Source organism: Vulpes lagopus, chromosome 21 (assembly GCF_018345385.1).
Source record: "Vulpes lagopus strain Blue_001 chromosome 21, ASM1834538v1, whole genome shotgun sequence".
In the NCBI taxonomy this organism is placed as follows: domain Eukaryota; kingdom Metazoa; phylum Chordata; class Mammalia; order Carnivora; family Canidae; genus Vulpes; species Vulpes lagopus.
The window spans coordinates 30,029,955-30,049,161 of record NC_054844.1 but is presented as its reverse complement, the minus strand read 5'-3'; the positions used below and the strand labels follow the sequence as shown (position 1 = coordinate 30,049,161).

The 19,207-nt window shown below is 32.8% G+C and overlaps 1 protein-coding gene across 2 annotated transcripts in view; it reads left to right on the top strand.

Annotated features, from left to right (window-relative positions):
- The window catches only part of SYT10 (synaptotagmin 10), a 95,452-nt gene that overhangs the window by 61,105 nt on the left and 15,140 nt on the right, over nt 1–19,207 (top strand). Inside the window, exon 7 of one of the 2 annotated variants that reach the window (XM_041735411.1) lies at nt 388–6,381. The exons of the other annotated variant lie outside the window; for it this stretch is intronic. Coding sequence (XP_041591345.1) covers nt 388–459 — 72 coding nt within the window. The 3' untranslated portion in view covers nt 460–6,381. Of the gene's footprint in view, nt 1–387; nt 6,382–19,207 lie in introns of those variants that run through there. 2 annotated transcript variants of the gene reach the window in all.

Here is a 19,207-nt window from a genome sequence, read left to right as displayed (position 1 = left end):
GCCTCTGCCTTAGAGCAAGTACAGTGTGGTCTCTTGGGCCTTGAGCCTTCTTGCTCGTAACTAGCAATCACATCCCACTATCACAAACCATTAATTATTTTACAGTAAGAGCTAAAAGCCTATCATAGAATGTGAAATGAGCCTGCAGTCATGAGTAGTTGTGTGCATGCCATTTGGTACCGTGCTCTGCCTACATCTCCATAAGATGTCTTTGCCCAATCATGCTGCCCAAGAAGGTGAGTTCTACAGGGCAGGGGAAGTTATGTATGTCTTCTCTTTGGAGACTTGCATATCATGGGTGAATATCCACTAGTAAGAGGTAGCAGCAACTACCCACTTTATTATCTTTTGCACTAGATCATGCATTATGAAATTATTGTCTTTCAGTTGCCTGGCCGAGCAACCAGTTTTGATAGTCAAGGATCCTGTCCATCTCCCAAACCACCTTCCACACCATAATGCCTCCAAAATAAAGACCATTATAATAAGGACCCAGGACCCTGTGCTCATCAAATCAGAAAAAGAGTGGGAGGTTTGATTTCCTCATTTAAAATATATCTTGATAATGAACAAACTTGGCGTTTATTTCATTTACTCTTTTTTTGGTTGGTTCATTAACTTTGGACATCTTGATATATTTTACTTGAATACAAAGAGTCCTTACTCGCATAAGGCATTTTATTCTTCATGTCATATGCCTATTAGCACAAAGAGTGTTTTCATAAGTTGCAATTCTTTGCATAAGAAATACATTCTTTTAAAAGAATCTGTACTTATCTAAAATTAAATATAGTTTATTCTGCTATTGTATAAAGTAGCACATGTCACGTATGTATGGTTTTGATTTTGTTACAACAATGTTAATCTCTAGTTGGGCAGATGGTTCCATATAAACTTTAATGGAAATTTTGAACTTAACTTACACAGCATTAAAACCTTGCACAATCAAATTAATGTTACTTATCTCAACATTTTCTTCATTCTCAGCAAATTACTTCCTTAGTGAGGTTTGGCTCTGCTAAACTCAAAGCTTTGTCTCTCAAGTTCATTCTTTAAAACATACAGACAATGCTATAATCTAAAGAACAATTTTGAATTAAGTTTAAGAAGTAATATTTAGTAGCTAGAAAATGGAGGTCAAACCATTTGGGCTACCATTCTATATACTGTCTTATTGTTACATTAGTTCAAACATCTGTTGAACTGTTTAACTGGTATTATAAAAATTCTAATACTCATTATCTCAAATGTAGCATTAGTATTCCCAAGTGAATAGAAACAGGTGTTAATTTTTTAAGTGTTTGTAAGGTTCTCAAGTACTGTGACATGTATATTTTGTGACATGAAGCTATCATGTAGATCCTATATTTCTGATAGAACATACTAACAGACACCAAAGGTACAATAAATGTCTGTGCTCATTGTCAATTCGATTATACACAGTAATGGTGACTTTTAAACCCAATGAGAAATTAAGTACTAGAATTGGGTATTTTCCTAAGAAGGGAAAAATTATGTAAAATTTTCAGAAAATTATATATATATATACATATATATCATAAATAACAATTTCCACATTTAATAAAAATAAAAATAATTCTAAAGGCCCAGACCCACAGTCCTTTCACGAAAGGATCCTTCATAAGGATCAAGGATCTGGCCAGGAGTTATAAAAACTATGCAAATGTTTTTACATGACAGAACTTTCTTTTAAATCAGGTCAACTTTTTATTGTCTCATTTCTGGGCCCTATTGTAAGGTATCCATATTGAATGACCCCAATCTTATTTTAAGATATATACTATGAATAGTGCATATTTCAAGATTATCACAGGATAGGAGGTTAAAAGAACCAAGAAAAGAACAAGAAAACTTAGAATATAAAAACATATTCATTAGAATGAGAAAATTTTATCAAGGTATAAAATTTTGATTTTAGTAAAATCTCTTATTTCTAAATATTAAAACAAGTTTAAGCTATGAAATTTTGTTTGTGGCATCTCTCACGTGATGGCATTACTGTAAATTAAGATGTAAATATTTTACACACTAACATTTTAAAGGCAAACACAATTCCCTAAAATTTTTCAAGAATATCTGTCTCCTCCTAATAAAAACAACTATTTCTAGCTAGCATTAGCTGATAGAAAATAACAGAAAGAATTGTTTGAAAATACCATTCTACCTTATGAAGCCCAAAAGAACCATTTGCCATAAACAGAATGACTGAAGATGACACTTCCATTCTGGGATTCTTTATTTTACTAGGAAATAAAAATTGTCAAATGGGAAGACAAGTTATACTCTTAATAAAATGACATTTTTGCAGACAGATGTTTTATTAGAAGATATAGCTGCAGCTTACAATTAATTCACAACTATATTTCTGAGGATAATTATTTTCATCTGAAAACATATTTTAAGGACTTTTTATGCATTCTTAGAAGCTCTTGCTTTTCTTTGCCTCCTATGGAGAAAAAGCCAATGCTTATGATGAAAAAAAACACAAACAACCAGCCAAACAGGAGACTTTACTGTGGAGACTATGGATTAAAATACGAATATGTTTTTAAGGTAATTTTTAAAAAACTGTTTTATAGGGATTAGGATAAATTCATCATGCCAGTATTTGTTAATCCAGTAAGAGAGATTAAGAAGAGAAATAACCACAACCTATCTCTCATGGAATGCACGAGGGAGGTGTGCCCTTCTATCCCTAAAGTCTGATCATTTTAAAGGATACTTCATGTTATTAAGATACAATCTTAACACTTTCAATACAACACACTCTCACTCTCTACATAGCCACACATCCATACAAACCTATCTTATCCTCCTTCTGCATGTGATTGAGGATGAAATGTTTTTAATTTCAGTATTTAAAATGAGATTTGATATTACAGAAATCTTCCACTAATTAGCGTGGGATACCACATTTTTCATGACAGCACTGACACATTCTGAAGTTGAAGTTTAGGTATATAATGAACACCTAATTTCAGGGATTATTCAGGGACTTGTCAAACATAAATCTAGAGAAAGGGAGCAAGTCTTGGTTCATTATATAACAATATTGATGTTCTTTTTGTTTTTTTAAATTTTATTTATTTATTCGTGTATTTTACCTGATTCACTAAGCAATTAGGGGAATGAGGAAATTGGATATGAAAAGTAAGCTAATGTTTGAGGAATGTGCAGTCTTCTCAGAAAAATCTGACTGGATGATGCTTTTCTTTTTATAGTGGTTTCTTAATTTGTTTCTTGACAGTTTTAATTTTCTTTGTTAGGCGAGCCCTGTTTCTAGTACTTTGTTTTACACGTAAAAACTCATGATATTGATACATTCACAGTTCAGTAAAAAAATATCATTACGACTATGCCAGGGAACTGGAGATGGGAATGCAGAGCCAAGCATCCACTTTCTTGTGCAGTTTTGGAGAGTGTGTGTGTGTGTTCTAGTTACTGCAGGGAGATCACAACTGATCAATACTGACTCAGGTTTTAGATAAAAGCAAATATATTTGAACCTATTTGGTTGTGATATTTAATTGGCATTTCCACCTGTGTTTATTCTCCTATAATGTTATTTTAAAATTTTGCAGACTCAATGAAGATCAATCTTGTAAGACTTTAACTTAATAATCGATTGTTTTAAAAATGGAAAATCCAAACTTTCACTCCCTTCTCAACTTTTGCTTTCCATAAAACAAAATGTAACTTATTTTGGAATTAATTATCAAAGGAGCCTTTACAAATAAAGGGACACAAAAAAATCTTAACTTTGAACACATAGTCATTTCTTTACCCTTTTAAAAAGAGTACTTGATGTTATCTAAGTAAATATATTTTCATGGAATGGAATTCCATCTGATTATTTCTTGCCACTTTAGTTGTGATTTAATTACCTGATAAGACAAAAAAAAAAACAAAAAAAATTTGAGTTAATAAGGATTTAAGAAAGTCATTCAACCTCTACTACATTTAAACAAAACGTGGAGATCTCTTTTCTTCACAACTTGTTCTTGAAGCAACTCTGGTGGTTCTGATGTACTTTAATCCATCTAAACTTCTATAGTTTTTAGGCTAAGAATGTATTGCTGCCAGTAAAAGATGATGCAAAAGCATGGAAAGTAAAATAGTTTAAAGTGAAAATCTACATAACTGGATGGTAGTTAAACACAGTTGTTAAAATACATGGAAATAAAGATTTTGAAAGCGAAATAGAAATCTCCTTTGTATCTTTAACTTTTAGTGGAAGGTAAATCCTCTAATGCTGTTTAAAAAAACTCATGACACAGCATCTTAATAGTTCCTCAGTGACATGGCTCAGGATATGATTCATCTGAACCTACTAAGACTCATTCTTTAAAAGAAAATAGTGAGTTTATATTTTACATGGGAAACTACTGATTACACTAAATTCTGTTTCCAAAGTATTTACTCAGTGATGCTCTTTAAGGTAAGAATTTTCTATTTCATTAAAAGACTTTTCCTATATTTACTCAATTTTATGTTAGAGTGGTAATTTAATAAAAGATGCATTGATAATACTTGTCATCCACCATTAACAGTTAACCAAAAAGATGTGTATTTGAACAGTGGCAGTAAATTAATATTCAGTTCAAATGTTTTCTCATCAAAGTAAAAAGGTGTTTTCATTTTCACCCTATTCATCAGGAAGGTGGGTAACCAGGGTTGGATTTGGATGGCATGACAATATCATGCTATAGAAACTTTAAAAAGAAAGAGCTAAATGAAGGGCTGAGGTGAGGTTTAAGGATTTATTGAATGCAAACATTTTGAATACTAGAAATGGTGATTGAAAAAATAAGTAGGTGTTTAAGAGAAAAGATAGGCTTCTTAATGCTTGAAATGATTTAAATACACTCCTACAAGGAGGAATTGATTAGACTAATTCTATTTTTATCTATAATGAAACACTGGAAATGACTTGCTATTGATAGATCTAGAGACACAGATAGTATTTTTATGGAAATGTTTTTATCTCCAACTGACAATAATCTCTTCAGAGCTCACCTGGGTCATAAGAACCCCTTCCAAAGAGCAACTATGCCTGATCTTATAAAAGGATAAAAATAGGTCATTTTCTTCAGAAATTTTGTTGCGATTTACATATACTGTGAACAGAATCCCTATTTACTGTACAGGGTGGTGGATTTCAATTATTCAATTTAATATTTGTGTTCCCTTGAAAACAATGTAATGCATAACAAGGCATATTATAGAAATTAATGAAAAATTGTTAAGAGAAGTATGTCTCAATGTTGGAAGGTTAATGCATTGGATTTTTGGTTTTGTCATCTATCTCAAAATTGGTGTGTGTTTTTTTTAAATTTTCCCAATTTGAACATCAATATAGTGAATTATGTTTGGCAATGATTTTGCTGTAGAATAAAGCTTATAAACCAAAAACAACAACAACAACAAAAGCACTATAATCCTTAAGGCTACAGACCAGCTAGCAATAGAATCAATCTCTATAAAAATTGCATGAGTTCCTCTATTTTATCTATATAGATCATTTTGTGGGTTTTATTTTTATCCTTAAAAATACCCTTTAAGCTTTCCATTTAAAAGACAGTAATCCCTAGTATGAATAGCTGCGTAAATTCTATCACTATACAAGAAATAAGTGAAATAATTCACTATGCAAAACATTTGCATTTATAGTTTTTTAATAAACAAAAGTCCAACCCAAGTCATGTTATTTGCATTGACTTTCTGTTGGCCCTTCCAGTTGAGAGAAATGTTGGGGTTCATCTGCAAAATATGGGTAAGTTATGGAACACAATAAAGTGAGACCTTCTTTCAGAATGAAGAATCAAGAGTTCAAAATAGAAAAGAGCTGCCTCACATTGTAAATGTGATGATTCCACTAATGAATAAATAGTTCAAGACATTTGCCAATTTTGCTAAACTGCCAGAAAACAAAAAATTTTAATTTCACATGTGATATTGAATAATTTAGATCCATCATATGTGATCCTTTTGGTATCCTTTTGTCATTGTTCATAAGGTGACTTTTTAACTGGTTTGTGATGTAATACGTAGCCATTGTTCAAATCAATATCTTTGACTTCCGCATTATAGAACAGAAATTTTAAAATCTTTTGAAATTCGTGTTTCGGGTTTTTGTACATGGTAACCAGCCATTTGTGAAACTTGACTGCATATAATTGTATTACCTAGAACAAATATTTTGCAACCACTTTAAAAGATGTTACACATTTCAGTATTTTTACAATGTCTACTTTAGAATGTGTGGACATACTTGTCAGGTTCAGATGAATTATGTAACAATGAAACCTCAAAGCTGTTATGAAGTGTACAGTTTATGATTACTTTTGTAAAAGAAAATGGAAAAGCACTTGAAATATAATTTTACTGTTTCATATGTATTTTGAAAAATAAATAAAGTGATTATAAATTATTTTTGTCTTTAAAGAAAATACCTTTTTAAGATTTGAGACCTTTGCATTGCTAAATTTTTCTTTAGTAGTCATCTATCGTTAGAGAGCAGTGTGATTCATTTATCAATAATTCACTAATTTGAGCAACTGAATGTATCTTAAAAATCTCACAATACACACCATTTTTTCACAAAACTACTAATTTTTTAAAGATTTTTAAAATTTATTCATTAGAGAGAGAGAGAGGCAGAGACACAGGCAGAAGGAGAAGCAGGATCCCCCTGGGGAGCCCAATGTGGGACTTGATCCCAGGACTCCAGGATCACGCCCTGAGCTAAAGGCAGACACTCAACCACCAAGCCAGCCAGGCATCCCACAGAACTACTAATTCAAGGTCCCGAATTATGTCCATTGGGGAGTAATGAAATAATCATTAGTGTTAAAAAGGTAAATACCACCTACATATATATTTTTTAAATTTATTTATGAGAGACAAAGCAAGAGGCAGAGATATAGGCAGAAGGAGACGCAGGCTCCCTGCAGGGACCCTGATGCAGGACTCAATCCCAGGACTCCAGGATCACAATCTGAGCCAAAGGCAGACACTCAACCACTGAGCCACCCAGGTGCCCCACTATCTACACATATTAGCTACATTTGGGTCATCCTCAAAAAATCCCTATAAATAGAAAGTGATCCAGTAGCTGGAGTATACCAGTTATTTTGTTCATTTGCTTCTGCTTTTCCTCAGCTTTTCAAAGAGATTTTCATAAGGAACATCTGTGTCACAACTAGTCTTAGGCAGTCAACACAGCACTGAACTCAAAGGAAATCGTGATCATTGATAAACCAGATGTGCAAAAAACAAAAACAAAAACAAAAACCAGATGTACTATACTAGAGTCACTGTATAGCAGCAATGTCCACAATAGGCAAACTATGGAAAGAGCCTAGATGTCCGTAAACAGATGAATAAAGAAGAAGTGTGGTATATATATTTAATGGAATACTATTCAGCCATCAAAAAATGAAATCTTGCCATTTGCAATGACATGGATGGAACTAGAAGATATCATGCTAAGTGAAATAAGACAATTATCATATGACCTCTCTCATATATGGAATTTAAGAAATAAAACACAGGATCAGATGGGACTAGAGGAAAAAATAAAGCAAGACAAAATCAGAGACAGAGACAAATGTAAAAGACTCTTAATCATAGGAAACAGATGGTCACTGGAATGGGAGCAGATGGGGAAACTGGGTGATGGATGTTAAGGAAGGCACATGATATAATGAGCACTGGGTATTATATAAGACTAATGAATCACTGAACTCTACTTTGAAATTAATACACTATATGTTAATTGAATTTAAATATTTTTTTAAAATAATAAATAAAACAGCTTATAAGAAGAAGCAAGTAAATCAATCTATACCTCTGGATAGAATGCAGGATAAAGAAGAGTTAGTGATCTGACCTGTCTGGTCTTGCTAAGTTTCTACATCCAAAAAGTATGCAGTGCCTAAATGAAGTCCAAGTTGTTTCTGAAAAAAAGCAATTAAATGGCTACATTTAAAGAATTTTTTTGTTAGTATTTCCAAATATCTGCTCAAAAAATGTTTATATTTCTATCCACACTGATTTAAAATTTACACTTCCACTAACAATATAGGTTAGTTTCTAAGTACCCCAGTCAGTAATTGGTAGTGTCATTATTCGAATCTTTGCCAATTTGAACATGCCAAAAATATCTCCTCAATGTTTTAATTTTTATTTCTTTTTATTCTAGTGGTATTGATCACTTTTCATATGTATTGATTGGAAATTTGGATTTCATTAAGACTTTTCCCATTCTTCTATTAAAATTTCTTCCTTATTGGTTGTTAGAGATTGTTATCCCATTTTTTTTAATGCAGATTCTTCATACGATCACCTTAAACATATCTCTATTCTCCTAACCAGAAGGCATAATAATTAGGTTATAATCATAAAGGCAACTTATACAATATATATGACAAGTATATATTGAAAAATATATGTGAGAAAAAAAGCAAAGTATAATCAAAAGTTACCATCTCTGGAAAAGCATGAGTTGTTATCTTGACAATTTGGGCTGTCATCACCAATGTATCTGAAAGAATTTGAAAGTATCCAATTCGTGGGTAAACTATTTTAAGTTCCTTTGTGTGTGAGATTTGAAAAGTTTTGATTCTATCTACGCTTATAAAATAATACAATAGGAATATATATCCATTAATGTCTACAGAGAATAAATAAAAAATTTGAATTGTAACCACAAATATCCTATTTGACAGTTTCTGGTTTTTTACCCAATTTTTCCTCCAAACAGAAAAAAATCATCCAAAGTTCCAAATAGGAGTATAAATTATATGAACAGAATCAATTCCCACTGTGAGTGCATGTAGTGAATTTAATTTTTAGTTTGTATGCATTTTCATGAGAATTTTGGGGGGTATTTCTGGACAAAAGACTGAAAATTCTATTTTAAGTCAATGATGGGAAATCAAACCAAAACATAAAGGAACTAACACATAAGAATCATACTGAGAACACAAAACACAAACAGGTCACCAAATTGCACAATTCCTAAGGGCACCGATCCCATTGTAGTCTACGTACATGGTGTCTCCAGGAACACACAAGTCTAATGAACTTAAATTAGTGAACAACAACAGAGAGCAGTATTAAAAGATACAGAGTGACCTCAATCAGAAGCTGTAACTGAAAGCTGGGTCAAGAATTAAAGGGGAATTTTTTTTGTTTTAAATTGGGCATATTGCCATCATCTGGGTGGCTCAGAGGTTGAGCATCTGCCTTTTGGCCCAGAGCATGATCCCAGGATCTGGGATCGAGTCCCACATCGGGGCTCCATGCATGGAGCCTGCTTCTCCCTCAGCCTATGTCTCTGCCTCTCTCTCTTGCTGTGTCTCTCATGAATAAATAAATAAAAATCTTTAAAAATAATAATAAAATAAAATAAATTGGGCATATTGCCTAAAACATACAGCTCATGTACCATGCACCAAGAATCTGCTCATTATATACCTTACCCCTAATCTATACATAATCCCTGTGAAGTATGATCATGACCAGTTTTAAATGGAGAAATTGAGGTTCAGATCAATTAAGTGGATATACATAATATTTAACAGTACAGCACAAGCTTTGAACAAATTGTTAAACCATTCCAAAGTCTGGGCTTTTATGCTCCCCATGTCATGAAATATAAAAACTAATATTTATGCATTTAAAATTTTTTTCATGTATGCTTTTTTCTTTTTTCACACATGCTGTTTCTTGGTCTCTCTTACCACAAAGCATGTGGATTTTATCACTCCCATGTCACAGAGATGGTGTTTGTGATTGAAAGAGGGTAAATGAAAGCTCAAGGTCATGTAGTAGTAGATTGTGGCCTGGACCTCAAATCTAGGTCTTTGGCCCTCAAACTACATTCACAATTTATTAGCTGATCCTTTTTCAGTAGAACACAACACTAAACATACTTTGAAACAAAGGAGAACTTACTGGTTTTTTTGTTTTGTTTTGTTTTGTTTTTGTTTTTGTTTTTGTTTTGCCTCTGTAGGTAAATCACCAAGATAAAATATGTATAAACTTCAATGACTTTACTTTACAACTATAAATTGAGACCAATTATATCTGCCTGGTCTACCAATTAGTTAATGTATATGTCATTTTTATACTGTGTAAACCACTATAGAAATAGTAGGTACTGGTTTTTGTCACCAATACCAATACCTATCATTAATGCCTGATGTCTATGGATTTATCCCATGAAAAATATTTTTAAGAGCCATAAGCTGGGTGTATGTGCATATCAGAGTGCTAAAAAGAAGAGAGTAGATACCAAATTTACCCTACCTTATAGAAAATGACCAAGAAGGGAAGAGAAGAGCATGGTACATAGGCTCAAGTCCTATAAAATCCTGCTAATAATATCTCATTTTTAAACTATTATTCCATTGCCACTATTCTAGTTCAAGCCATGAAACCTCTTGTCTGACTTTTATAAATCTGCTATAAAACAAAAAATTGTCTTAAAAACCTCCAGATTTTCATAGAAGTCACTCCCTACTGCCCAGTGCTGTTAGGTCCACGTCTAGAAAATGTATCTCTGTACATCCCATATCCTTACACAGAAACCCTAAGTGAATCTTAAGGGGGAAAAGAATGGTATTGGAACAACTGGAAATTCATTTTAAAAATAATAATTTGAAAACCTACTTTGTGTCATACATAAAAGCTAATTTCAGACATATAAAGCTTAGTTGTAAATCTTAAGCCTGTAAACCTTCCAAAAGACCAAGCAGGATATCTTCATGACCTTAGGGTAGGCACACTTGGCTAAGACCTAGTTTCTTAGAAATAGCCCAAGGCAATTATAGAAAGTCTTAAAATTGGAAAGATTTAAATTTCCTCCAAATTGATAAGCAACTCAGTTTCAAAGCTACTCTAATGAGAACCCAAATGAGGTTTTTAAGTTTTATTTTAATAGAACTTTTTAAAAAACTGATCTGTAAATGTAGTTAGAAAAGTAAAGGTCTCTAAACAGCCATATTGCTGAAGTAGAAGGAGGAAGAGGTGAGACTTTACCTAAAAATATCATGGTTTATTTTGAAGCTATATTGACACACTGAGACACTAGTACAAGGTTAGGCAAATTGGCAAAACAAATGGAATAAAAACATGTCAAGAAGATATGGAAATTATATATGTGACAAAGAGGACATACTAGATTATGGGGAAAATGGAACTATTTAATAATTGCACTTGTGAGAATAGTTATTCATGGGGAAAAATGTAGTCCACATACTAAATTCTACTCCAAATGGCATTAAATGTCAAAAACTTTCAAAATTCTATTGTAGTATAAAATTTTTGGAGGCAGAAAATGGCTTCTTAAGGTAAAAAATTTGCTTGATGTTTTTTAAAAGACCAATAAATTGTATTACATTTAATAATTTGATACCAGAAGCAGAGGCAACAAAAATAAAAATACACAAATGAGTGTACACTAACTGAAAACTTCTGCACAGCCAAGAAAATCATCAACAAAATGAAAAGCAACCTGCTGAATAGGAGAAAATATTTACAAGTCATAAATCTGATAAGGGGTTAATATCCAAAATATATAAAGAACTCATTTGACTCAATAACAATAAAACAAACAATCCAATTAAAAATTGGGCAGAGGAACTGAACAGGCATTTTCCAAAGAGGACATCAAAATAACCAAGAGGCACATGAAAAGATGCTCAACATCACTAATCATCAGGGAAGCACAAATTAAAACCACAGTGAGATATCACCTCATCCTGTGAGAATGGCTATTATCAAAAAGATAAGAAATAACAAGTGTTGGCAAAGATGTGGAGAAAATGAAATTCTCCAGCATCATTGGTGGGAATGTAAATTGCAACAGCTACTATGCAAAATGGTACAGAGGTTCCTCAAATATTAAAAATAGAACTATCAGTGGCTCAGTCAATTGAGCATCTGACTCTTGGTTTCAGCTCAGGTTGTGATCTTTTGGTCATAGGATGGAGCCCTGCATCAGGCTCCCTGCTCAGGGGGGAGTCTGCTTGAGATTCTCTCCCTCTGCTCCTCCTTATTCCTGCACTAGCACTCTATCTCTCTCTCTCTCAAATAAATAAGTTTTTAAAAAACAGAACTACCATATGATGTAACATTTCCACTTCTAGTAATGTATGCAAAGAAAATGAAAACACTAAGTTGCAAAGATATCTGCAAAGCCCCTCCCCCTGTTTGTGTCAGCATTATTTACAATAGCCAAGATATGGAAACAACTCAAGTGTTCATAGACAGATGAATGGATAAAGAAAATGGGAAATATATATGCAAAGGAATATTAGTCATTAAAAAGAATAAAATGTTGCCATTTACAACAATATGGACGGACCTTGAGGGCATTATACGAAGTGAAATAAGTCAAACAGAGAAAGACAAATACCATTATATGATGTCATTATGTGCGGAATATTAAAAAAAAAAAAAGCCACTAAGCTCATAGATACAAAGAACAGATTGGTGGCTGCCAGAGGTGCTGGGGCAGTGGGGAAATTGTTACAAAAGAAATAAGTCATGGGGATGTAATGCACATCATGGCAACTATAGTTAATAATACTGTATTGAATATTTAAAAGTTCTTAAGAGAATAGATCTAAAAAGTTCTTATAAGAAGAACAAAAAATGCTGTAATAATGTGGGGTGAAAGACGTTAACTAGATTAATTGTGGTGATCATTTCACAATGATCAAGTCATTATGTTATACATCTGAAACTAATAAAATGTATATCAATTATACCTCAATTTAAAAAAACACTTAAACAATTTGTCATTATCAAAAACCCCTTTAAGAAGTGAAAGGGCAAGCTCAAATTGGGGATGTTTACAGCACATATTATTTTTTTTTTAATTTTATTTATTTATGATAGTCACAGAGAGAGAGAGAGAGAGAGAGAGAGAGACACAGGCAGAGGGAGAAGCAGGCTCCATGCAGGGAGCCTGATGTGGGATTCGATCCCAGGTCTCCAGGATCGTGCCCTGGGCCAAAGGCAGGTGCTAAACCACTGTGCCACCCAGGGATCCCTACAGCACATATTATTAACAGATAAATGATATTAAAAAATCTTACAAATCAATAAGAGATTAACCTAATTTGAAATTAAAAAGATGAAAATCATGAAAGGTATTTTAAGGAGGAAGAGAAGGAGGAGGAGAAAATGCATATGGGAAATATATATATAAAGAGATGCTCCACCTTATTAGTCAAGGAAATACAAATCAGCCCTTTAATGAGATAATGATATAGCATTAATTGAAAAACTCACAAAGTCTACCAATACCAACTCTGAAAAGGTGGTAACTAATTGAATCCCTAATGCAATTTTGATAGGAGAATAATAGTAAGAAAACTATTTGGATATATCATTAAACACCCACATACCCAGGATGGAGCAATTCTACCCCTGAGTATACACCCAGAAAAACCTTCACTCATGTGGATGTAGTAAACAGGTAGCAAGTAGTAGATAGCAAGAATTTTCATAAAAGCAGGAAATGACCCACATGCCTATAGAAAGGGTGCTGGATAAAGTAAGTATGGTATAGTCAAGAAAAAAATATTACAGAGCAGTGAAATAACTATTGCTACCTATGACATGGATAAATTTTAGTAACAAAACACTGAAAACACTAAAACTCTGAAGAATTGGCACATACGACTTTATATAATTTTTTAATCTCTAAAGAATATTGTATCATTGCAAACAAAAACTACTTACAAACTAACTTAAGAGCAACAGAATAAAAACTGTGATAATTGAATAAGAATATACTATAGATCAATGGCATGAAATTTAGATTCTAGAAATAAACCCTCATGTCTATGATCAATCAATTTTTGACAAGTATGACAAAATAATTCAATGAGGAAACAACCATATTTTCAACTAATAGTGCTAGGGCAATTGGATAGCCACATCCAAATGAGTGAAGTAAGACTACTACCTCACACCATATACACAAACTAACTCAAAGTGGATCAAATATCTACAGGTAAGAACAAAATCAATGAAATTCTTAGGAGAAAACAGGTGTAAATTTCCATGACCTTGGATTTAGCAACAGGTTTCTTAGCAATCAAAGAAATAAATTGAATTTCATCAAAATCAAAAACTTTTTATGCTTCTAAGGATACTATCAAGAAAATAAAAAGACTACTGAAGAGGAGAAAATATATGCAGCTTATATATCTTATAAAAGACTTGTGTCTGGATATATAAAGAATTCTTATAATTCCATATTAAAAGACAAAGAACCCAACTTAAAAATGGGCAAGAGGGATGCCTTGGTGGCTCAGCGGTTAAGTGCCTGCCTTTGGCCCAGGGAGTGACCCTGTGGTCTGGGGATTGAGTCCCACATTAGGCTCCCTGCATGGAACCTGCTTCTCTCTCTGCTTGTGTCTCTGCCTCTCCGTCTGTATCATGTATAAATAAATAAAATCTTTTTAAAAAATGGGCAAGAGATTCAAAAAGATATTTCTCCACAAAGACATACGTATGACCAAAGAGCACTAAAAAGGATGTTCAATATCATCGTTATCAGGGAAATGGAAATCAAAACCATAATGAGATACCACTTCACACCCACTAAGATGTTTATAATTTAAAAGATAATAACAAGAATTGACAAAATTGTAAAAAATTAAATGCAACCTTCAGTGATGGCTAATAGAAATTTGTAAGATGGAGCAGTGAGTTTAGAAAATTATCTGGCAGTTTCTCAAAATTGTACACATAAAGTTACCATAGGACCCAGCAATTTTACTTCCTAAATATAGCCCCAAGAGAAATAAAAACATATGTCTGCAAAAACACTTGTACGTGGCTATTCATAGCACCATTACTCATAATAGCAAAAAAAGAGGAAACAATCCAAATACCCAACAACTGGTGAATAGAAAAATACAATGTATATCCACACAGTGGAATATTATTTGGCAATAAATAATGATGAAACATGCACAACATGGTGAACTTAGGAACATTATGCTAAGTGAAAGAAGCCAGCCACAAAAGACATCATCAACATGATGATTCCATTTAAGTGAAATGTCTGCAACAGGCAAAAATATAGAAACAGAGTGTAGAATGGTGGATGCCTGGGGCTGCAGTGGATGAGGAGCACGAGGATAAATGCAAAGGGCATGGGATTAGTTTTGAAGATGATGAAAATGTTCTAAAATGATTTTAGTGATGATTACCAGTATGTGAATATACTACAAAAATTTATATACTTTAAGGGGATGCATTTTTTGGCATATGAGTCATATCTTGATCAAACTGTTGCTACAAAAAAAAGGGGCTGTGGGGGAGAGAGAATGACAAAAAATCCAGGATAGTGTTTGTTTGGAAGTGGGAACTAGAGGACCAGAATAGGATGAAAAAAATGTATAGATATAAATAATTAGAAGTCGTCTAATTCTTGATTAAGTTGTGAGTTCATGGATACTCTTTATATTAATAATACATGTGTATATCATACCTACAAACAAAATAAAAGAGGGCTTTGCATGGACCAATGAAGATAATTTGTCTACAAACCAAGCATTATGGTTAACACAATTCTGTGCAACAAGGTTCATCTAAAAGTTAATTAATTAACACCTATCCTGTTAAGCCCTGTGAATCACATCCCCAGTTCAGAAAACTGGATTGGTAGATAAAATGTGCTTAGTTGAATCTGTTAAACAGAGATAAAAGTTTAATATTATAACCTTAAATAATAAAAGCAAGAATGAATGGGCACTGATCTCTTTCCATCTCTCTTCTACCAGGATCAACAATTACATCCATGTTCATTTCCCCATTGTCCCCATTTCCCTGATAGCCATACTCCCTTTTGAATAAATTTGTTTCATTTTATTTACCACCCGTCTCAGTGGTTGTACAGACTATAGAGAAATAAAAGAGTAGGGATAGTAACAGTGCTGGCTGAAGACCTGCCATATAAAACTGGCAATGGGATAGAGATTGGGGGGGTGCCCTTATATTATAAAACATGGTTTATAACTAGTCTCACAAAATGTTTAATCTAGAAATGTTTGGTTTGTTAACTTTGAAATATCAGTTTTGATGTTTGCTTTTTTGTTTGATTTGGGGATATTTGCTTTTGCATAACTCTTCTCTACCCTCTTCCATAGTTTAGTTTCTCTCAAATGCTCCTACTTTTAAACAGAAAATGAGGAATAGCTATACTCTTACTTTAGCACCCTAAGAGCAAAAGCCTCAAGCTTTTACATACAATGCAAAAGTTTCAAAGAAAAGATAACATGTGAATCTAGAAGCCAGATTGCACAAATCACTCCAATTATTAGCCAAGTTACATTTTTGAAACATTGTTTCATATAACCTATGACGATACACAATTCAACGTGTTTTCAACAAGCAGTATCATTTCTTACATGCTATACCATTGCCTTCTTCACGCAAATTTTGGGAAACAAAATGCCCAATTTCAGATGCATAGTGTCATGCAAAATTTTTTTTAATTCGGAGCATTTTGGAAATCTCTTATTCCTTACAAAGCCTCATTGTTCAATCCAAAAGGTGGATTTTGTACATCACCCTAAAATTCAAATTTATGTGGATACCATAAATATTAGCACTGATCTTATTTAAATTAACTTTGATATATTTAACATTCATTATAATAACTCCTTTCAGTTTTTCCATCTGTCTCTTTAACAACAATACAATTTAAGAATCTCTCTTTAAACAAATTTTGGTATTCAATCCAGCTATCTTGCATGAACTGACAGCTGTCATTTATTTGCACATCAATATTTATACCAGAAACAACTAAATAAGCCCAAAAGAATCTAGCTACCAATGTCATACAGCATTCTATTCCTTATGATTCTATTTTAAATTTGCACAATTTTGTAGGAATATTATCTTAAGAACTAAAACATTGGAACAATTCTCCTTTTATGGACTACCAACAATGAAATAGATTAGCTTTTTAAAATATAGACATAGTTGTCTAAGTAAATATAATAGCTAGTTGTGCATTCTAGTTGTTGTGATTAAGTAATTTAATTATTAACTATATATTGTAATTCTCAGCAATAGTTTTACCATGAAATTGGCAGTTAGTCCTTTACTGCATTAATTTCAAATGTATTTAATTTTTTAAAATATTTTCTGAAATTTATCAATGTTGTTCATTGTTATCGTCATTGCGTGGTTAAATTAGAATATTTTGAGTGATAAATAGCTCTTTCTCATGGGTAATCTTTAAAAGATTTATCTATCTATTTGACAAAGAAATACCATGAACAGGAGGGTCAGAGAGTAGGGGAGAGAGCATCTCAAGGAGACTTCATGTGGAGCAAGGAGCCCAGTAGGGGCTTGATCTCACGACCTTCAGATCATGACCCAAGCCAAAACCAAGAGCTTGATTCTCAATCAATTGTGCCACCCAGGTGCCCCGGGGAAATTTTTATTGTTAAAACAAATGACACATTCAAGGGAATTCTATCTCCTACATATAAAAAGATGGGGAAAATCTGAACCAAGATGTTTTCAAATTTCAAGTCTTGATTTGAAGTTTCCTGCTTTAAACATAATTTGGTTGATACTCTTTCTCCATTGTTTTCAATCTTCTATTAGAATCTCAATATATTCTCATCATATTGGCACCATACAGAAACTTCTTTTCTAAAAAAAAAAAAAAAAAGAAAGAAATTTCTTTTCTTTTTAAGATTTTAAATTTATTCACTTGAAAGAGAGACAGAGAGACAAGAGCACAAGTAGGGGGAAGGTTGGAGGGAGAAGCAGAATCCCCACGGGGAGGGGTAGAGGAAGAGGGAGAAACAGACTTCTTGCTGAGCTGGATGCCTACATGGGGCTCGATTCCAGGATCCCAGGATTATGATCTGAGCTGAAGGAAGACACTTAACTGACTGAACCACCCAGGTGCCCCATGGAAATTTCTTTATATTTGCTTCACATTCTTGATTTAATAGCCGAGTACACAGAAATTGTTATAAAAATGTTAGTACAGGCTTCTGCATGGTTTTAAAGTCCTCACAGGTATCAAGAAATATATTTCACTTGACCACAGCTGAGATTTAGGAAAATTTTTGTGCCTTACATGATAATATTGTACAGTGTCATCATACATGATAATATTGTACAGTGTCATCATAAACCAGCAAGTATGCTTAAACAGGCATGTAGGCAGGACACAAGCAGGAGAGATGGTGAGATAGAAGTACCAGAATCAGCTGTATTATTTTCATTTTCTTTCTGGCTAAAAATATTCCAGTGTTTACTTTTGCCACATAGCAGGTAGAAATATGCTTTATCTTTTACATACTTACCTATACTTTTGAAAATTTTTCCTCATTTTAACAGTGGCACATTCTTCCCCCCTCAAATTGTGGATATGATACAGAACATATGTATCCCAAGCTTCATTGAACTTATTTGTAAGAGCAGAAAGTAGAACAATATTCTCTGAGTTTTGCAGAGAAAATAATGTGATAAAATAATCTGTACAAGACTAAATTTGCATTCAACTATATAAGGACAAAAAAAAGATATTTTTAGACATTCAAGCAATCAGTTAGTAGATGATACACATAAAACATACGCTTAAAAAATATTTGGAGAAATGATTCAACAAAATGAGAAAGGAAGAAAAAGCAAAGAACTTAAGAAGAGAGAAGTCATGGTACAAACAAAAACTGGAAATGAAAATAGGAAAAGATGGAAGAAGAAAGGCCAGTTGAATTTATTATAAAACATGGAGGCTGTTAATACATGCTTAGATACACATATTCAAGAAAAATAATAGTACATTATAGTTACCTAAAAACAGATATTACTAAAATAAAAACAGTATATGCCTTCTGAATTGAGAGAAGAAAACAAAATAGTCAACATATCAAATGATCAAAAAAAGAAGTAAAATAGTAAGAAACCATTAAAAACAATATATTTTATAACAAGATAACATAAGGCCGGATATTAGTTGAGATAAAGCAAATAAGAAACCTCACCTGTTTATAACAAACAGATTAAGTAAATAGTATATATGTCCAATAGTAGGACTTTGGCAAAATAATGTCACATACTGCAAAAAAAAAAAAAAATCACACTTCAGAAGAATAGTTGATATCTGAAAATTATTTTTATAAACTTT